General features: G+C 37.0%; 3 protein-coding genes across 8 annotated transcripts in view; 1 reads left to right on the top strand and 2 right to left on the bottom strand.

Moving 5' to 3' along the window:
• The window catches only part of fnbp1l (formin binding protein 1-like), a 102094-nt gene extending 94488 nt beyond the window's left edge, over positions 1-7606 (bottom strand). For 2 of the 3 annotated variants that reach the window (XM_049486058.1, XM_049486059.1), the window contains exon 1: positions 7422-7602. In XM_049486058.1, the coding sequence (XP_049342015.1) occupies positions 7422-7445 (24 nt within the window). In that variant the 5' untranslated portion in view covers positions 7446-7602. Of the gene's footprint in view, positions 1-7421 lie in introns of all 3 variants that reach the window. The other variant, XM_049486060.1, reaches the window with a different exon arrangement.
• Positions 1-22555, top strand: part of bcar3 (BCAR3 adaptor protein, NSP family member) — a 476193-nt gene that overhangs the window by 273174 nt on the left and 180464 nt on the right. The gene's annotated exons all lie outside the window — the stretch shown is intronic.
• abl2 (c-abl oncogene 2, non-receptor tyrosine kinase) overlaps positions 8943-22555 on the bottom strand; it is a 71302-nt gene continuing 57689 nt past the window's right edge. For all 3 annotated transcript variants that reach the window (XM_022671036.2, XM_049486023.1, XM_022671037.2), the window contains exon 11: positions 8943-20607. In XM_022671036.2, the coding sequence (XP_022526757.2) occupies positions 18875-20607 (1733 nt within the window). In that variant the 3' untranslated portion in view covers positions 8943-18874. The remainder of the gene's footprint in view (positions 20608-22555) is intronic.

Below are 22555 nucleotides of genomic sequence, written 5' to 3'. Positions count from 1 at the left end.
CAGCAATAAAGATGGCATTTCATTTCATCCAGAGCGACATACAAGAACGTTCCTGTTACAGAGTTAGAGGCCTACATAGTGTTGGGAGTCTTGCCCAAGGACTCTTATTGGTGTAGCACAGCATAGTCTCCCACATGATCACTGGCAAGTAGTGGTGTTATCCACTGAGCCACACCAACCAGTATGTGCATTTGTGTGTGTAAATCTACTGAACATGTTTAAATCTCACCTTTAGTATTTTGTACCATACTAGATTGCACAATACTTGACATTGTATTGTGATAGATTTTCTCATTATATCAAAATATGCTTCGTTACAATTCACCAAACTGTGTAAAAAAAAAAATAAAAATAAAAATAAAAAACTGTTTAATTGGATGATGTGTAAAAATCTAACGTAAATCACTGTAGTGTGCATTAAAAATAGTATATAAAAATAGCAACTCTTAGGAATATTGCCCAGCTCTACTTGTGTTTCAGACACTGGTGTGCTGTTAATTCAATTAAATGAGATGTTGTTCAAGGTGTTGTGCCAAATTATGATTTCCTGCCACTTTTCTGTTTATAAATAAGGGTTAATCTACAGTTACAGTAGACACAGCAATCACCAGCACCAGTTCTTTTTCCTTTTTTTTTATTGCTTAAATTTAATAAAATTTATTTTATTAAATAAAATAAAATCACTAGTAATGCCACAACAGAACCAACATATGTGAAGTCAGACTCTACCTCTTATCTAACTGCTGCTGATGCAGCATTGGCGAACAGCAAGGCAAATTGTGCTCTCTCAGTGCTCTGGCAGCTGATGGCAAGATCTTCTTCTATTGTTTAATAGGTAATGAAAGCCTGCTTTAGAAGCTTTTAAAATGCGGTCATAGATAAATGATCACAGATAAATCTGGATACAAATCTAGATATGCCAAAAATAGGATTATTATTTTGGCTGGCAGTCTGTACATGAGTCCACGACTGCAGGCAAGCGAGGTGCACGCCCCCACCGTGCATCTCTTTTCCCGCATAGAAAGTGTTCCAGCAGGTCTAACCAGTCTGGCCTGAGGTAAAAACCATCATATAAACACACTGGAGCCTCGAGCAAGCAGCGTGGCCTGAAACGGCTGCAGTTATGTAATAATCCACGTATTTCTCCATAGGGGCGTGAGTGCTGGAGAATGCTGGAGACGAGACGTGGAGATTTTGCTGTATTGTACACAGCAGCTCCCTCTGCAATCATCGCCCGAGACTCATTAGCGATTGTTTAACGTCACGATGTCCGCTTCCTGTCCTGCAGCTGATTGTGTGATTGGGTTTCCATCGTCTCTTTGTTCTGGACGATTTGACGGAGCTCGGCCGCACTTCCCCTCGCAGCTCCAGGCGACCCCTGGGATCACACAGCCGACGCCGTGACTCCTGAGCACCGGCCAGAACCAGCGGCTGCAGCAGTACACATACACTGGTGAAGAATCTGGACGTGGAGCTCGTCTGTACACACTTCTCCGTCCACCACCCCCTTCCATACACACACACACACACAGTTCCAGATCCACACCCTCACTGATGACCTAAACTCACAACCAGCTCATTACCGCCTGTTCTTTTCTAAAGCACTTGTGGATTTCCTGAACAAGCTTCGGACAAACATTTCTCAGCACTACTTACGGCTTCGTCCAGTACGGGGAAAGCTAGGACATATAGTACTTAGACCAGGACATATAGTAATTAGACCATGAGTCACTTGGCTCCTGTTTAACTTCCAGATTCCCAGGGTTAGGGTTAAGATGATGATGAATCAGGATAAAAGCATTAACAGTTTCCCAGCAAAGAGCACAGCTACAGAGAACCTGGCTATTAGGGATCCATGAATACACGTTAATATAAACCAAAAAATCAAGTCATTAAAAAGCAGACAAAACTTATATTGAACTGTACATGATTCCAATACGTTGGCCATGATGATGATGATGATGGTATCACGATCACAAGAATTTTCAACAATTCTTCAGAGCATCTGTGTTAAAGTTCACTAAATAATCAAATACCAAGAACTATAGATTTATTGATTTATTAATATTATTTGTGTACTGCACTACACAAAGTGCTTGGAACAAAAACACAATGGGAGATGGATAATGGGCTCACTCACACGATTAACATTTCACAAGGCCTGTTTCTCTAAAAGTACCCAAAGACAACAGATAACACATTTACTCAATAAATATTAGTACTTTCCACATTTAAACAACATTTGGACATTTAAATGGTTTTAAAAGCTCATGCTGTTTCTATTGTTTTTAGAGCTGAAGGACATCTAAGATATAATCATTGACTAATCGAAAAATAATAATTATCAGACGTGTCCACTACCAAAGTAATCATTAGTTGCAGCTCTAGTTTAGTGTATGATTAGCATTAGGGAGTTTAGAGTGCCTATGTTTCACATTTAATACCACTTACTGATAAATGTATCACAAATAAAAGCAATACTAGCCCTGTATAGCTGATACCTTTACAGACAGTTTGTGAAGAGGTAGTAAACTGAGCAATAATAGTGATATAGAGTAGTAGTGATAAGAGCATTATTAGTGATGCTGAATGCTTTATTTACTTCTATTTATGTAAAATTAGGATTACCAGATTGCAACAGTTGTTTGCAGCCAAAACATGTTTCAAACATGTGGGCCTGCCACTGCTGCTGAAAACATGTTAGATGAAACATTGTCTGGGAGGCATGTTACTGTCTAGGGATGCTACAGTTGTCTGAATGAAGAGTCAAGGCAGAAATCTCATCTAAATTTAAATGCAAGAGACACCGAACATACAGCTCTGAAAAAAAGAGATAACTTAAATAAAAATGCAGTTTCTTCGATTTTACCAAATTAAAAATCTCTGGAATATAATCAAGAGGAAGATGGATGATCACAAGCCATCAAACCACCAAACTGAACTGCTTGAATTTTTGCACCAGGAGTGAGTAGCATAAAGTTATCCAAAAGCAGTGTGTAAGACTGGTGGAGGAGAACATGCCAAGATGTGATTAAAAACCAGGGTTACTTAATCAAATATTAATTTCTGAACTCTTTATGAACTTTATGAATATGAACTTGTTTTCTTTGCATTATCTGAGGTCTGAAAGGTCTGCATCTTTTTTGTTATTTCAGCCATTTCTTAATTTGGGAGAAATGTTGTTCGTAGTTTATAGAATAAAACAACAATGTTCATTTTACTCAAACATACCTATAAACAGCAAAATCAGAGAAACTGATACAGGAACTGAAGTGGTCTCTATTTTTTGTTTTCCAGAGCTGTATATACCACAGGTCAGAGAATACTCAATTATATACATATCAATTCTTTTCTTAGAGGGTTAATAGCAGAAATTGCAGGCTAAACGACAGCATCGCTATATCAAAGAATATTGCCTAATTAATACCCCAGAGATTTTGTTTTTACTTTGAATGGTAATTTAGTGATCTTTCTCACTTAGGGGGGCCGGAAGAAACCAGGTCATTGATTATCCCTGGGTTAATCGACTCTCTTGGGGGTTAAACGCCAGCATTCGTCTCTGCATTTTAATGATTACTGAATATATTAGAGGATTTTATTACTTCAAGGTACCGTCTAATTACAGCTAATTACAGATAGAATTTAGCCAGTGAAGTATGTTACCTCTGTGATCCTCCTTACTCCACACAGGGTGCCGAAAACAACCTGAGACGGACTGTAATCCTCGGTTTAAGCAACTCTACTGGAGGTTAAATGCTGTTAAGCCATGGGTTGATTACTTACTACCTTACTGTACTGCAGACCACGACTGAGTGCAGGTCTTCCTTCATTCTTCAATAAACTTGTCTTGCTTTGTGTTTGATATTGAAAATAAACCTATGAATACTAAATTACAATGAAACTAGAAGAACGTTAGTATTTTTAAATATTTAAATATTATCTATTTGTGTTTTTTGGGATTTCTGTACAAAATACTGAAGCTAACATATCTAATTGTTCATTGTTTCTTTAAGAAAGGCATATCTAATATCTGAGAGAGCTTAGAGCACAGAGTATTTTAGAAACTTCATGCACAGAAAGCATATGGCATATTGTCATAAAAACATCTTATTGGGAATGGGAAGATATAATATGTTTCTTTTAGATATGTCATGGAAAATAATAAAGAATGGATTTTTTTTCTTTTGTATCAGACATATGAGCATACGGTTTTGACTACTCAAAATTACATTAAATATATGTGGTCCTGGTAATGTGACTCAGAATGACTTCATCGATCTGTAGATCTGAAATTATTACTAGTTAACAGCTTCCCACACACCCCATACTCCTGTCTGAGAATCTCAGTAATGACATTTCTTAAAATTGACAGCCTATAACTAACACAGTTCAGCAATATGAATATCAGCAAAAGTGGATCTGAGGTGATCATGGTACTCACACTGTGGTACATGTACCATTGGTGGTACGTGAAGCCAAGGTGGTACACCACCAAATAAACATTTCTAATGTATCAAAAAGTAAAGATTATACGAGCAAATGCTGTGGATACCAGTGGATGTCCAAATCTATTTGTCTTTTAAGAATTTGCTTGGTTTCATTGGAGACAATGACATGTCACTGTCGGATAAAAACAAATTTCTCCAACAGTCATTATGCAGCATTTCTATTGGAATTTGGGGTATACATTTCAATAGCATTAATTTATTGGGTTTCATGCGGACATTGGTATATTCAATAGCTTTATTACACATTACACAAACGCATTTTTTATCCATATTGTTCACCCCTAGTTTGCTTGCATATGTTCCTGTTGATGACTTTTATGTGGTACATTGACTTTTTTTGTAGGACTGTCAACATTAAAGGGTTAACACACGATTAATTTTGAAGTAGTAACTACATGTAATTATTTTTACGCAAATTAATGACACAACCAACACGGACAACACAATGACAGATTTCCAGCACCGATTCAGAGCTTTGGAGCAAGTGCAACACAAAGCACATGGAGCAGATAGGACAATTGGACTCGCTCTAGCGCTTTTCCACTTGCTTATTTATTGTGTGCAATACCAAATCTCACCACTTCTTGAGATTTTTATACACAGCAAATTAAGTTCTAATTCAGAAATCCTCACAACCAAGCTGACTGAAATGTTCACACCCAGGCTGAAAACTAATTATATGAATCACCAAATTGCATTTTACATTTCTTTACATTTAAAAATCCACTATAAAAAAGCGCGATTAATCACAGTTAATCACAGAATATTGTTGTGATTAATCTGATTACATTTTTTAATCAATTGACACCACTAAATATTAGTTTAATCATATGGTGTAGACTATTCATGAGAACCACTGTTACATTATACACAATAGATGAACACAGCCTAACAACTTTAGGGTCCCCTCCTACTTTCTACCAGCCAGCGTACAACATACAACATGCGTTGCTAAAAGAAAGACGCCCATAGAAGGCTTTTCTACTTACATTCTAACTTAAATTTAACTCTAATTCTAATTCTACACAGATATAGAGGTAATTTTGCTGTGTCAGAATTTGGGATTATGGCTCCAGCAGCCCCCTCTCCCTCTCTCTGCTAAAGCAATGTGGGCAACACCCAGGCTAAAAACAGGGACTCTTCCAGGGGCTTCATTGTCCTTAACCTGAGGAAAAGTCGTGACAAAATCACAGTCCTATAATAAACAGCTTATCACGACTTAAACTGGCCGTCTTTATCATCTGAATCGGAAACGCAAAGCTGAGAAAAATAGTTTAGATTAGCTGAATTACGGCTGTGATTAGCCTGCCGCTGTCCTTAGCATGGGAGAGCTACACAGCTAACTTACAGAGTGAATGGAGGTGTATAATGAGGTGGCTAGCTAACGTTTAGAGACACGTTATCATTGTTTTAAGCGTTTAAAAATCTGCAAAACCTCATTAAAACACAAGCAGTAACATTTAAAACATCTAAATTAATAGTTTTCACCTCGTATACGCATTGTTTCAGCACCTGACAACCCTAAACTGCCACGACTACTAACCTAGTTAACGTTAGCTAGCTAAGGTTAATAAACTAGTTAGCTTAGCTAAGCTAACTAACTAACAAGCTAATAAGCTAACCAACACACACGAGAGGCTGTAGTTAGCTAACATTAACTATTTGAGTGAATTACTGCTTTTTAATCATAAGTTATCAGCTTTAAAATGACTTAGAAATTAATACATAAAAAGGTATAGTTACATCCTCAAATCACTAAATTAAAACAATACATCAGGACAAATTGGTCTTACCACCTTAAACAACTATGTGTGATTCCTTACGCCACCTTAAAATATATGTAACTCCTAATAGCCAACTAACTAAACAAATAAAATAAATTTTATTTAAATAAGATAAATATAAAACATAAAATAAATATTTATATATTTTTTTGTAAAATAATAAATAAATAAATGTTTTTTTAAAAAGTAGTTACGTACTCTCAAATTAAAAGTATATAAATAAATGCAAAAATAAATCAAATCAAATACATATATTTTTAAATAGTTCTTGCTATATGTTATCAAACCACAAAAATAAATATCAGGAGTTTATCAGGATAAACAATATTAAAAAGTAACCCATTTTTTTAAATATGTAACTATATATTTTATATAAGTAAAAGCTATATGCCCTCAAATCACAAAAAAATGAAATAAAATAAAAAAAATCAGGAAAATTATTATTGAACAAAACAACTTTCGCCACGTTAAACTATAGGTGAAAAATAGAAATGTATAATAAAAAAAAAAAAAAAAATATATATATATATATATATATATATATATATATATATATATATATATATTAAATGTAGCTACGTGAGCTTAAATCGCGCAAATAAATATTAGAAAAAATATTGTATACCAAAAAAAAAAAAAAAAAAAAAAAAGTGGGTCTCCTCCCCACTTTCGCCACGTTAACAAACATACATATGTTTTTAAAGTAGCTATATTCCTTCTAATCACAAAAAATATTAGAAAAAAAAATTCCCCACTAATAAAAAATTGGGTCTCCTCCCCAGGGTGTGAAGCCCAGAGATAGCAGCTAACACCAGATTCAGCGTCTTCCTATCATCTGTTTAGAGCCACGAGTCATTTGTTTTTAGCTAATTGTAGCTGAACACAGTTTAAATATTTATGAAAGTTGATAAATGTTGCAGTAAGCAGTGAGTTTCTTTGTGTAAACACGTTTTAAGCGTGTGTTTATTGGATAGTTAGTGAATAAGGGAGGCTTGGCTGTAGCTGTGGAGGTAAAGCAGGAGAGCAGACCGACCAGCAGCACCTTGTTTAAACCTGAGCCGTTTATAGATACAAAGATACCTAGAGCTCACAAAAGGGCAGAAAGCAGCCGGAATGAATCATATCTTACCCACAAATCCGTTCCCCAACTCATGTTTCTCCCCCGCGCTGAAGAAAATAAGCTCCAATCCCGAGACCGTCTCTTCTGCTCTCAGCTCTCCGCCTGCGTCTCGCCGTCTGTCCGCCGCCGCCGCCGCCTGTAAGCTCCCCCTCCGTGAAGCAGCAGCAGCAGCCCTACAACTTCTCTATCCCCCCTATACACACTCTCTCTCTCTCTCACACACACACACACATACTCAAAAAAAAAATTCAGCATGTGGGTAAATTAGCCCAATGCTTCCCCCAGGTGTTCACAGTGTGTAAATTCAGGGATTGACTCTGTTTTAGTCAAGTCAAAGTCAGTAAGGATTTTAGTGAGGATTACACCAAAATGTTGTATCACCATCATTCCAGGAATCACACCTTCACAGTGTTTTCCCACAAAATCTTACAGCACCTCATGCTTCCCTCTGCTGACAACTTTTATGGAGATGCAGATTTCATTTTCCAGCAGGATTTGGCACACTGCCCACACTGCCAAACATACCAATTGGTCTTATACTGTATAATATTCTAATTTTCTGAGATACTAACTTTTAGGTTTTTGCGTTACCTTACCTTAAACCTTAAAATATTTAGTCATGTGCCCACAAAAAAAAAATTGAATTTTTTGAAGGGTATAGTAATGAGTAAGCAAAGTATAGTATAGTAAAGTATAGTATAGTCTAACCAATCAGATTTATGATTTTCACTACAGGGGCGGGGCCATGGCTGTCTAACCTCTTATCAAGTCAAGACAGAGAATATGTATTTCTTGCAATATTTATCTATATGTAGGTCGGCAGGGGTTGCAGAAGGGGTACCCACTATATTAACTGCATATATAATAATTGTATTTAAGAATCTCATGTTATTATAAAGCAAGTTAGACATGCAGTTCTTTCAATATTGTCCTGGGTTCTTTTGTGACCTCCTGGATGAGTTGTTTATGCCCTTTTGGAGTAATTTTGGTAGGCCAGTCACTCCTGGTAAGGTTCACCAGTGTTTCATGTTTTTTCTCCATTAGTGAATAATAGTAAATCACTGTGGTTCTCTGGAGTCTCAAAGCTTTAGAAATTACTTTAACTTTCTTCATAACGTGATGCTTTTTGAGTTTTTTTTATCTGCTTCATGTTGTCGGAGAGGTTCTAAATTTCTTGATTCTACAGGTTTGGATACTTTTTTCCCTTAATAAATGAAATCATAATTTAAAAAGTGTATTTTATATTTACTCAGGTTTGTCTGATCTGATAAATGTAATTATGACACAAAATGCAAAAACACAAGACAACTCATATGGCTTTTTCTTTTTTTTGAAAGATAAATACTTTTTTACTGTTTACTACATAATTCCATATGTGTGCCTTAATTGTTTTCATGTATTTAATATTAATCTACAGTGTAGAAAATACATTAAATAAAGAAGTAAAGAATAACACTTAATGAAAAGAGGTGTCCAAACTTTCGACTTTTGGTACTGTATATGAAAAAATAAAGGTACACCACACCAGAATCAGTTTCAACCCATTTTAATTATTTACATCAAGTGTAACACTGAGGGAGCACTTCACAGTAATATACTATTAAAAGTGAGCTTTAAATTAGAATCACACAAAATATACTTTTTACATAACAGAAAAATACTGTTAATTTGTCGACCTCTGCCTCTTATCTTTTTTTTCTTAAATCCCTGTTAAAATTCACATATTCAAAAATTAAGAGTGTTCCGCTTGTCATTGCACTTGTAGGACTGCAGAGGTGGCCTTTGGTATATAAAATCTACATTTATATAAAATAAAACAAAACAAAATACAAACAGAAAAAAAAATCACCATACAAAAGACAATCTTCAAGAACTTGTGATTTCCAGGATTCAATATAAAAAAAACGCATAAATTAAAAAAGAAAAATAAATTAAAAGAAATAAAAAATCAGTGTCAAAAAAATGCAGAATGAAATCTGGCACTGAAATGAAGTGTTGGATTATATACTGTATGGATTGATGAACATGTGTAATAACAGACTGGAATAATATGGCTTTAAATGCAGAGAAGTGACGAGAGAAGAGATGGTGTTTGAGTTGTTTTTTCACTGAAATTAGATATTAATTACTAATATTCTCTTTTTCTCTGCAGCTCATAAACATACTCATACATATACAGATCAGCCATAACATTAATACCACTTTTTTTCTTTTTTTTTTCCAGCTCCACTAAGCATATGTATACAGTAGGGCACTTTGTAGTTGTATAATAATTATAGACTGTAGGTTCTGTATCTGTTTCTCTGTATATTTTATTATTATCCTCCTCCTTTTACCCTGTTCTTCAATACTCAGAACCCCACAGGAGAGAAAACCACCACAGATCAGATATATTATTATTATTTGGGTGGTGAATCATTTATTCTCAGCACTGCAGTGATTAGCAGTGATTAGCATGGTGGTGGTGTATGAGGTGTTTGTGTTGTGCTGGTACAGTGAATGAATCAGATACTGCAGCAGTGCTGCTGGAGTTCTTAAACACCTCAGTGCATACCTGTTAAGTCTCCCGTTTTTGGCTGGGAAACTACAGAATTTTACCCCTCTTTCCTGCCATCCCCCCGTATTAGTACGATATTAGTTTACCGTAAATTTTCCGTATTATATGATATCTTGTAGGGCTGCACGATACTGGAAACATTTTACATTGCAAATGTTCTTTTTTTAACGATATATATCGCAATACTTAACAATGCAGGGCCCATGACTAAACCAGCCCCGCCCCCACCTGGACAATCAAGAGTCGAGTCAGCACCGATCTCTCAAAACCCGAGGAAAACAGCAAAACCGTAATCAGCCCTTTAATCAGGCATTTAAATGGCTTTTTAAAAGGTAATCAAGAGTGTTTGTTTTTCTGGGATTAAAAGTGTGAATTCAGCTGTAAGTGGAAATATCTGCGCTGCAAAACTGTGCTGGACTCTGCTGGACGTTTGCAAGCACGTGCCCAACCATGTAGATGGAGGCCATGCGGTTACCTCGTGTTTACTCCTGCCCTGCCCTCGCAATCCACCTCCCCCTCGCGCTTCTCAGGCAGCAGCAGCCTGTCACTCACACAGACACAGAGACAGCACTGTGTATCTACTTCTTGTGTCAAGAATCAAAACATTGCAACATGACGTGTTTGATTTAATTGCCTTAAGTGACATCACACGTCCTGCGATGTGATTATTGGGCATGCGCACATCACAATGACTATACTTAAATGATATATCGTGCAGCCCTAATTTCTTAGTTCTTAGTTCAGCGAAAAACAGTATATAATTCAGCCTGTAGCCGCTCTGTGGTGGGTTTCTCTCCTGTGGGGTTCAGAGTGTTGAATAACAGGCTGAAGAAAGAAGGATAATGATAAAGAAACAGATACAGAACTACATTATTATATTACAAACTACAACATGTCCCACTGTATATGATCAGTAGACACAAGGAGTATAAATGTTATGATTGATCTGTAATTATGATACTTAATAAAAACTAAAAACGTACACTCAAATGGTAATGCTAACATGGTATTACGTATCATTTATGGAAAATTTTAACCAGTCAAATTAAACGGGGGCACTATAAGCAATAAGCAATGGCTCAACTGGTGTAAAAATGCTCATTATATAAACAAAATCATGCAAAAACAGGATAAGCCCATTTACGCTTTTTAAACCTCTCTCCACCATAGCTATTTATACCACTGTAAATACAGTACTTTAAATCTGCTGTTTTATACATCAGGACCTCTGTTTATGTTCATACCTTTTATATTTAGATACATCACTTCTACACTTCTCTATGTAATGAAAATCCATCAGTGAGGTAATGAGGTGAACCCCATCATCAGCTTACAAACAATCCATATTTTATCAGATACAGGTCAAACATTGCACATCTTTCTGTTCAGTTTAAGTTGGACTAGGAATGCACTGAATATTTGGCAACCAAATGGCAGTTTGGTTTGGCCAAGAAAAAAAAAAAAAAATATTACAACCAAGTGTGGGCTGTTAAAAATCTTCAGTGTTGAATAAATATGTTTAAATTGTAGTTTAGTAATAGATTTTCTTTATAAAGCAAAACATATGTTTAAGCGAATTATTTTTACAATGGTGAAAACAGTGGCAAAATGACAGAAAAACGCTTTTTTTTCATTCAAATTTTGTTCCAACTTTGGCTAGATGTTTCATTTTGTTCCGCATTCCGACTTTGACCAGATGTTTTTTTTTTTTTTCTGTATCATTTTTTTTTTCCAAACAAAAGTTTAGTTTTGTTCTGCATTTTGGCCAGATGTTTCATTTTGTTCGGTATTCAGACGTTGGCCAGATGTTTAACTTTCTTCCATATTTGAACCATGGCGAGATGTTGCATTTTGTTCAGCATGGGTCTTTAAGCAAATGTTTAGTTTCGTTTGATATTCAGATGTTGGCCAAATGTTTAATTTTGTTTGGTAATCAGACATTAGCCAGATGATTGGTTTTGTTCCATATTCAGACGTTGGCCAGATGCTTTACTAAGTTTTGCATTCAGACATTGGCTAGATGTTTTATTTTGTTCAGCATTCAGTCTTTCACCAGACGTTTTATTTTGTTCAGTGTTTGGTCTTTAACCAAATGTTTAGTTTTGTTTGATATTCTGACGGTGGCCAGATGCTTTGTTTAGTTTTGCATTCAGACATCGGCTAGATGTTTCATTTTGTTCAGCATTCAGTTTTTCACCAGATGTTTCATTTTGTTCAGTGTTTGAACAAAATGTTTCGTTTTGTATTCATATTTTGGCCAGATGTTTCACTTTCTTCCATATTTGGACCATGGCAAATGTTGCATTTTGTTCAGCATGGGTCTTTAAGCAAATGTTTAGTTTCATTTGATATTCAGATGTTGGCCAGATGTTAAATTTTGTTCTGTATTCAGACTTTGACCAGAGGTTTTATTTTTTTCTGTCTTTTTTTTTTTTTTACACAAAAGTTTAGTTTTGTTCTGCATTTTGGCCAGATGTTTCATTTTGTTCTGTATCAGTCTTTAACCAAATGTTTAGTTTTGTTTGGTATTCAGACTTTAGGTAGATGTCTAATTTTGTTTGCTATCAGTCTTTAACAAAATGTTTAGTTTTGTATTCATGTTTTGGACAGATGTTTCACTTTCTTCTATACTCGGACTTTGGCCAGATGTTTAATTTTGTTCTGTATGGGTTTTTTAAAGAAAATGTTTAGTTTTATTTGGTATTCAGACATTAGCCACATACTTTATTTTGTTTGGTATTCAGACTTTGGCCAGATGTTTCACTTTGTTACATATTAGGACCTTGGCCAGATGTTGCATTTTTTTTATCTGTCTTTAAAAATGTTTAGTTTTGTTTGGTGTTCAGATGTTGGTCAGGTGTTTAATTTTGTCCCAATTTTTTTTAAGCATTCATTCTTCTGCAAAACGATTCATTTTGTTCTGTATTCAGTCTTTGGCCAGATGTTTCATTTTGTTTGATATTTGATCTGCAGCCCAGCGGTTAATTTTGTTTAGTTTTTGGTTTTCCGCCAAATGATTCATTTTGTTCTATATCTACATTCGTTCTTTGCGTAAATTATTAATTTTGTCTGGTCTAATGCCGAGTGTTCCATCGTCCAAAAATGTTCATTTCAGTGCATCCCTAAATTACCCAATGACTTAAACGTTACTTTAGATCTGACAAAATAACCCCCTCCCCCTTCTGCATCATTACTGACACAATACATTTTTTTAAACATTTTTGTAATTTAACCATGAAATCTTTCACAGAAGGCACTGTGACATCTTGGGGGGAAAAATGGTAATATGGCAAAAAAAAAAAAAAAAAAAAAAAAACAGCTGATCCAATCTTAACCTGGGCTTTAAAACTGACGAAAGCCCAAACTGCTCCACAGTAACGTGATATAAATGTTGTAAAAATGAGCATTTTGTTCTGCTACAGAGGATCTGAAACTCAGAGATGAACCATAAAGACACAAGAACACATTTCCATATTTTCCACATTACATCCCATAGAGGAGTTAAAGCAAGGCCATCAACATCTACGCTTTAACTCGGCATCCAGTGTAAAAGTACATCAAAATCATCATGTGAACAATATTGCCGTATTTAAACAAACATTATTCTATACTGTGTGAGACGAGGAGATCCAGAGAGAGGAGCAGAGAGGAAATGCACCCTGTTTAGAGAATTACTGTCCTTTAAATAACGTGGAGTATTAGAATAGTATTAATGCATTTAGAAAGAGAAATGGTGGAAGTGAAGCAGAGGAGGTTTTTTTTTGTCTTTATCTAAACGATACATTCTTTCTGTAAATGCTCTTGTTCTGATGGGAACCATCCGGGTCCGTCCCAACTGCGTACTAATTACTAACACTGTGTAAAGTGATTTTGAATAATAAAAAATGCAGTAAATAAGTCTGAATAATTCATACTGAACAGTAATATGCTCAGTTGGCACTTTTGCTGGGAATTATTCATTCTAAAATGGCACAAAAATGCTAAATATTTTTTTTTTATACAAAACAGTGGTGCTGTTAATGATGCAATTAAAAATACAACTATCTGGGATATTAAAAATGTTTAGTCATCTTTTATTTTAAGTATTTTAATTAATAGTTTTGTAACTGCCTGTTGGGTGTTTAGCCTTCAGATTAATGTTTTTTTCATTCAATTGTATGCCTGTTAATACAGGTGCATCTTTGAATATCAAATTTGAATATCATTAAAAAGTTACTTTATTTCAGTAATTCAGTTCAAAATGTGAAACTCATATATTATACAGATATATTAAACACAGAGTGATCTATTTATCTATCTATCAGTGATGGTTTGGAGAGTCATGTCTGTCATCTGCTGGTGTTGATCCACTGTGTTTTATTATCAAGTCTAAAGTCAGTGCAGTTTTGTTTTCCCACAAAATCTTTCAGCACTTCATGCTTCTTCCCTCTGCTACTGACAACTTTTATAGAGATGTGGATTTCATTTTCCAGCAGGACTTGGCACACTACCCACACTGCCAATGTTAACAATCGGTCTTATATAATACTATAATTTTCCCAGATACTGACTTTTGGGTTTTTGCGTTACCGTACCTTAAATCTTAAAATATTAAGTCATGTGCCCTAACAAACACACAAATATATATATATATACTAAAAAAATTATCTCATGTTATTATTACGCAAGTGAGACATGCAGTTCATTTGATGTATTCTAATTTTCTGAGACACTGATTTTTGGGTTTTTATTGGCTGTAAACCATAGTCAACAATAACAGAAATAAAAGCTTAAAATAGATCAATCTATGTGTAATACATCTATATAATATATGAGTTTCATATTTTAAAATAAATTACTGAGATTTTCACACTGAAACAATGTCAGAATAAAAAAATTGGCAGATAATAATAACGATAGTGTGCAAGAGAATGTCCATTATGTTAGCATACTAACGCTTCATTACAAGTGGGATTTGCCGAAATGTGCTTAAAGGGTTTTTTTTTTTTTTTTGACGTTTTTCCACATCGCCACATAGCTTGTGTATCTTAAGTACATACTTTATTTTGTTTTGTATTGTATTTAATTGTGTACTAACCTGACAAACCACGCCCTATTAAGATTAGTATATACAAAGTAAATACTGTATAGTATTAGTGTTTAATGCGCAATTGGGACGCAGCCTCTTGGTTTTCATTTCATCGTCATCATCATCATCATCATCATCATCATTATTATTCCTGACATTTCCTGCTAGAAACAAAACATCCAATAACCCAATACACCACTGGAAAACTGCAGTGTCTACACCAACTCAACCTCCAATGCTCTTTTGCGTGGACAAGGAAACAAATGCACAATTATATCTACAACAACATAAAAAAAAAAATCATGTGCTTTTGATTAAAAAAATAATTTAAAATTCAAGTTTACATAAGAAAACATAAAAAAAAAAATAAAAAATAAAATGTAGAAATGAATGTGCTATAGAGATGGCAGTTTGCAATATTGTGTTAATCTAGCAGTATTGCAGTATTGTGTGTTGCGTGTTATTCTGCAGTGTGTGTCCAGTCACAGTGGGAATACACAGTGTTTGTAATTGTGGCTGCGTTCCATCTGGACAAACACGAATCTGTGAATAAAAATAAGCCCAGGCCTCGCTGACCCAACATTCACCAACGAACACCAGCAAAAACCAGACAAATTCAGGCAAATTCAGATGCTGTTATTAAGGGCTGAATCCAGTATACGTATATCTGGGAATACAAGTAAAACTACAGATCATATTTACTTTACTTTATTTTTCGGACTATAATCCACACTTAAAATCCTTTAATTTTCCCCAAAATCGACAGTGCGCTTTATAATCTGGTGCTTCTTATGTATGAATTCTACCAGTCAGGTATTAAGGAGCAGTAAAGCCACTCTTTACACTGAAGTACTGCATTATAAGGGTGAGTTTTCAGTGAAGTTTCTCCAGCACTAAGGCTAGGTGCAGCAGCATTAGCATTAGCCGCTAACCGAAGCGCTAGCTCTTTCACTTTTTCCATTTAAAAGTGAGAATATAGGACCATAGTCTGCGTATTTGCCATGTTAAAACAAGCTAGCTGATAGTGCCCTGGGTTACCGGAGAACTCAGGGTTATCTTCCAGCGCATTTATGTTCCCCCAGTGCTACGGTTAGCAGCTAATGCTAATGCTGCTGGACCCAGTCTTAGTGCTGAAGAAACTTCACTGATAACTTACCCTTAGACAAAATTACTGTAAATAAACGGAAGCATTTTAGTCACCCAAATAAACAGTTTTCAAAAGAGAAATCTGTGTAGATTAACATCCAGCACTCGTTTGACTTTGAAAGAAAATGTTTTTTCAAGAATTACAGTTTTGATTACTTAGAAGGGTAATATGGCGACACCCTTGCTCACTTTGATGTTGGCATCCTTTCTAGTGTAGCTTAATGAGCCTTAAAATTTGGTGTGTCTTATAGTCCGAAAAATACAGTAATTTTCTTGGCAATTTTTGCCATAATTACGGTATTTAAGGGTGGATGATCTGGCCAAAATTAATGTCACAAAATATTTCTTAATTTCAGCCCATATAATAAAATTCTGTTCGCAGAATACTTAAAAACTGCCAATAAAAGATAATAAAAGCCTGTATTTGCCAACTTTCAATGCCAGGTGCCCGGTAATGGACGTCAATTAGTGACTAATGCTGTGAAAAAGGTACTACAACGAACTAATAAAAATGTGATTATTTGCTGAAATGCAGTAATAAAGAGCACTGTCACTATAATGCCTCCTCCTCTATTCTCCCCATTCACAGTTTGTTTGGCGTATTGAGTGAAGTATCTGTACAGAAGTTGTGCCTATTGAACAATGTCTGGTCAGTGTTCCCACACATCTAGAATGATTAGGTTTCTGAAATTCTTCTTAAATTCTCCACTAAAAGCCTGAAAAGTCGGCCATTATAGGACATGTGGTCACTTCATTTGTCTAATATATCAGGATTATATCGGGAAAGGGCCAAGCCTCATAAAACTATAGTGTAAATACACCCAAGATGCATTTAAAACTGATAAAAATCCAAACAATCAAACCACTTCAGGATGTGGTCTGAGACGCATTTGAAACAGATACCAATTGGATCAATCAAACTACTTTAGGAGGTGGTCTGAGACAGACTTAAAACAGATAGGTGGTCTGAGAGGCATTTAAAACATACAAATCCAGTCAGTCAAACCGCTTCAGGAGATGCTCTGAGACGCATTTAAAACAGATACAAATCCTGTCAATCAAACCCCTTCAGAAGGTTGTCTGAGACGCACTTAAAACTGATATAAATCTGATCAATCAATCCACTTCAGGAGGTGGTCTAAGACGCATTTAAAACGGATACAAATCCGACAATTCAAACCACTTTAAAAGGTGGTCTGAGACACATTTAAAACAGATAATAATTTGATCAATCAAACCACTCCAGGAGGTGGTCTGAGACAGACTTAAAACAGATAGGTGGTCTGAGATGCATTTAAACATACAAATCCAGTCAGTCAAACAACTTCAGGAGATGGTCTGAGACACATTTAAAACAGATAATAATTTTATCAATCAAACCACTCCAGGAGGTGGTCTGAGACAGACTTAAAACAGATAGGTGGTCTGAGATGCATTTAAACCATACAAATCCATTCAGTCAAACCGCTTTAGGAGATGGTCTGAGACACATTTAAAACAGATTCAAATCTGATAACACAAACGGATGTGTATGTCTCAGACCACCTTCTATTCCTCAAACCACTTCAAAAGGTGGTCTGAGAAGCACTTAAAACAGATACAAATCTGTTCAATCAAACCACTTCAAAAGGTGGTCTGAGACTGAGTATTTATAGCAGATATAAATCCAATCAATCAGTACTGTGATTGTAAAGGGTTATAAAAAAGTGTTTAATGCAGAATGTGTCTTTTATAAATGACTTCATGGCTCAAATGTGTTTCAGATCACCTTTTTTCATCTGTTTCAGGTGCGTCTACACCTTTACATTTATATCTGATCTGATTGGGTCTCTAATCCAGATTTAATCGTGTTAATCAAGACATGAAGTAACGAGTTGTAATTGGCCATTCTACCTTAAGGCTTTTTTTTTTTATTTAATTAAGAACGAATGCAGAAACCTTTTGAGCATTGGTAAATGGCACTGTTCCAGTTCTTGAATGAGTGCTAAAACATCTGTACACGGCTCTGTGGAATCAATGGTGAAATTAATAGTGACTGAGGGCTTGGCGCATGCAAAATCTTTTTTTTATTTATATATATATTTTTTTATTTGTTAACCGAGTGGTGGGTGCATTCAGTTGTGGTGCCTGATCTACTTCTACTGAGTGGATCTGTCTGTTTATTATCTGTATATTTTGGTCCACACATTGGGACAATATCTAGTTTTTTTATTGTGAGCAAATGGCTTTTTTAAGTGTGTTAAGAAAACTTGAGAAAATGTAGGCACTATTTTTTTTTTGTTTGTTTTGTTTCAATTAGTTGTTACTCTTTAATTTTAATTCATTTTAATTAATTTACGCAAAGCAAGTAGCTAAACCTGGGCAAAAGAGGTACTGGGTATTGTACTGTACTCTGTATACTGTAATAAAAAGCTTACGTAGAAGTGTAAAACTGTTCCCAACTGTTCCCAACTGGCGATTTCGATGAGAAATGAGAAATTAAACTGTAAACAAAGAGAGGGAGAGAGAAAGAGAGAGAGAAAGAGACCGTTTGTAGTGATTTTACTGAGGTACTTCTTAGAGAATATTTCTCTGTCGCCAATCTATTGAACGAAACAACACTTTAAAATAAAATTAAAATAAAAAATAACCTTGGAAAAGTCTTTTAGGGGCAGGTTTTACGGGAAAAGGATGGAGGTGCGAACCCACCAGCTACCTTTGCACCACATCGCTGATCTCTTTAATACAAGAGTGCAAGTTGTCCAGGGCAGGGCTTGTTCCAGCTCCACCCACACCTCCCCCTCCTCCTCCTCCTGATGCTCCTCCTCCCCCAGCGGTAGAAGAAGCCCGCAATTCCTGTAGACTCAGTTCCAGCTTGCCCACGGCCTCTCGGAAGGCGAACTTATTCCGCGTCTGCGGGATGCAGTCTACGTAGCCCGAGCAATAGTCGAGCAACTGGTGACCAGCGTCCAAGACCTGACTGCTGGTTGAGGGTTCGGCGCTGCTGTGGAGAGCGTTGCTCAGGCCCTCGGCGCACTCCAGCAGAGCCTCCTTGCTGATTTTCTCCAAGGGTACACGCTCCGTCTGCTGCCGAGTCCGTCTGAGCGTCAGCTTGGAGGAGGAGGACGTGGGGATTGAACCTCCGGAGGCACCGTTGGCCATCTTGGTCGAGGTGGTTGTGCTGCCGGATCCAGTTGAGGCAGAGAGCACTGGAGGCACTTGCGGTGGTGGGATGCACGGTCGTGCTCCTCCCATCCCTCTCCCGGACCTTTTGACGGCATCTCCGTTCACTTCCAGACCACTACCGGCTTCTTCGGCTCCATCCGCGCTGTAGGCGTGCTGTAGGGAGCGCAGTAGCGTAGGCGGAGGAGGCGGTGCGCACTTGGGTTTGACGAGTCGAGGACGGTCGCGGTCACTGCTTCCATCCGCCAGCAGCTTGAAACGATTGCCCTGAGAGTCCACCCCAACCAGATGCACATCGGCTGGACTGTGCTTCAAGGTTGGCGAGATCAGAACTGGGACTTTGTGGTTGTGCGGCCCTCCTGTGGATCCTGTCGAGGAGGTCGTCTTTGAAGGTGAAGGCCAGCCAAGCCGGTCATCTGAATCAGCCTCCCCTCCTACCCCTGGAGCTCTAACCCCTCCTGATGCTCCTCGAGGCAGCAGCTTGGCTTTTGGCCTGTCTCGAATCTGAGCAGTGCCCTCGTCCAACTTTTTGAGCAAAGCATCCGACGGCCGCGCCGATCCGATGGCCGCGCCGTTCTCCGGTTGCGACGCAGTGGAAGCTGTTCGTTCCAACGTCGGCTTGCTACGGTTCCTGGGCAACGTCAGGGCCATTCGCTCCAGATCAGGCAAGCCGGCAGACATGGAGGACGTAGAGTTAGAGCGAGGGAACGGCTTGGAACCTCCAGCTCCAGAATCATCAGCGGCAGAGGGCTTCCCAGGTCGAATCCCTAAGGTCTTTTTAAGAAGGCGAGGGGTGAAAAACCCTGCAAGTCCCGCCCAACTACTGCTGCTGCCTACCTGTGAAGAACCACCTCCGGAGGAGTTCGACCCGGAAGGTTTTTGTCCAAAAGTGGCACCGCAGCAGCGTGACTGCACATGGTTCCCCTCGCCGTGAGACGGGGAGAAGCTCAGGCTGTCCGTCTGAGGCCCACCGAAGCTCGACGCAGGCTCGTACTTCTTGTGAGGACCCGTCTCCATGTCCCTGAAGGAGTTGCTCCTCACTGGGAGATTGTGCTGAGGCTGAGACGAGGACGAAGACGAGGACGACGACATGGACTTCTTCTTCATGAAGGAGCTGAAGAAGCCGGCCTTGCGGTCGCGGGTAAAGCTAGCGTCCAGCGGGTCCTCGAGCAGACTGGAGGGGGATTTGTCTCGCTGTTTGCGGGGAAGAGCGGGAGAGCCGCTGGAACGGCAGTCTCCTGCCAGCAGAGATGCAGCAAGACCTAAAGACAAGATAACAGAGGTCAGAGATGATCAACAGACAAAGATTCTTCAATAAATCTTCAATTTATAGCAGTGGAAAGGTTGATATGTAGAGTGGTGAGAAAACTTTCTTTATTAGGGTAATAAAAATATTAGGATCTGTGACTGGGCCTGTGTTTTACAGGCTTTTCCAAATAAATGTCATCATTTTGTCCCTGGAAAAAATGTCATATATTTAAATATTTTGTTTTGTATGCTGAAATGTGATGTGATTTAAAAAAAAAAAAAAAAAAAAATATGTATAAGGGATGAATTAACTGTGTTGTTTTTTTGTTTAATTTGCAATTTTACAGAACTAGCCGTTAAATAAATAATTTATTTATATATGCATATAAACTTAAAAATAAATATAAATATTTACCTAATGTCTGAGACGCTGCAATATATACTCAATATATTTACTCTTTTTTTTTTTTTTTAAGCTTAGCCAATCAACCCACCCATTCACTGGCATAACACGTTCCGCCACCATGATACATTGGCATGCCAAAAGTCATGGGATAGCATTTTTTTATTTTTACAGTAACTTGATCATAATGTTTTACATTAGCAGATTGAGAACACACCTTTATAGGTTGTGAGGTGCTATCTTGCGAGTGAGATTGTACACTGGCCAGAGTGCTCATGGCAGTGTGATGTATATTAGCTAGCGATAGGGGAATAGCATCGCCCATGCAATGAAATCACTATTTTACACCATTAACAAGCTCAAAATAGCTCCACATTTCATTGGTAGCTTTCTGAGGGCACTGATATTTAAATCGAGGCAGTGAAAACTTTGTTTTTAATAAACTGTCTTTACACTTTCACTGTTTATACACACAGTACCTTCAAGCTAGTCCTCCAGTCGCCGCTGTCTCGACATTAAGACAAAAGTCAATTGATGAGAACAGATTGCAAAATTAATTCTGTGGAATTATGTATGAATTCCAGCCGTTGCTTAAACAATATATCTCTGTAATATTTATGCATTTTCACAGAATCCAATTCATTTTGCAGTCTGTTCCCCCCCTGCTCAAGACCTTATTTTAAGATGGCAGCACCCGGAAAACTACCTGAAGGTACTGTGTGTATAGCAGTTAAAGTGTACAGGTAGTTTATTAAAAAACAAAGCTCTCAATGCCTTTATTTAAATGTCAGGGCTCTCAGAATTAAACCAAAGGAGTGTGGAACTCCTTTGAGTTTGTTAATGGTGTAAAAAAAAAAATGTGATTTTGTTGCATGGGTAAATATAAGCACCTTAATATTAATATCTTATTATTTGCTTAATAAAGCCTTAATTAGACATTTGTAAATTATTTATTCACTACTTATTAGGCTTTTTTTCTGGGTAAGTGTTATTGGTGATTAATTAGGGGTCTAAATGTTTAATAATGGCTGTATTAGTTCTTATAGTGCACAATAAACAGTTATGTTAGCACACGGTTAAGCAGATTGGATTATTAAGCATGAACTATAAGCTAATTCTACATGTTATTAGTGTTATTATAATTGGCAGCAGTTTGAGTTTATCTATGTGAGTTTAGTAAGGTTATGGCTGTGCTGGAGTTTATTAAGAGTTAATAAGGGGTTAATAAGTCACTAATAGGCCAAGAAGTGACTTAAGTACCATATTCTAAAGTGAGGTTCTGTTCATCACTAATTAGACATAAAAAAGAACTGAATAAATATTTACACATACAATGGCATGCCAAAAGTCACGGGATAGCAATTTGTACAGTAACTTGATCATAAAGATTTTACATTAGCAGATGGAGCACACACCTTTATAGGTTGTGAGGTGCTATCTTGTGAGTGAAGTTGTACACTGGCCAGAGTGCTCATGGCAGTGTGATGTACATTAGCTAGTGACAGGGCATTGCATTGCATAACATAACACTGCCCAATGCAAATAAATCACTATTTTTA

This window comes from Astyanax mexicanus, chromosome 12, assembly GCF_023375975.1.
Source record: "Astyanax mexicanus isolate ESR-SI-001 chromosome 12, AstMex3_surface, whole genome shotgun sequence".
In the NCBI taxonomy this organism is placed as follows: Eukaryota; Metazoa; Chordata; class Actinopteri; order Characiformes; family Acestrorhamphidae; genus Astyanax; species Astyanax mexicanus.
The sequence above is the reverse complement of the archived record's forward strand: the minus strand, read 5'-3'. Positions and strand labels throughout refer to the sequence as shown.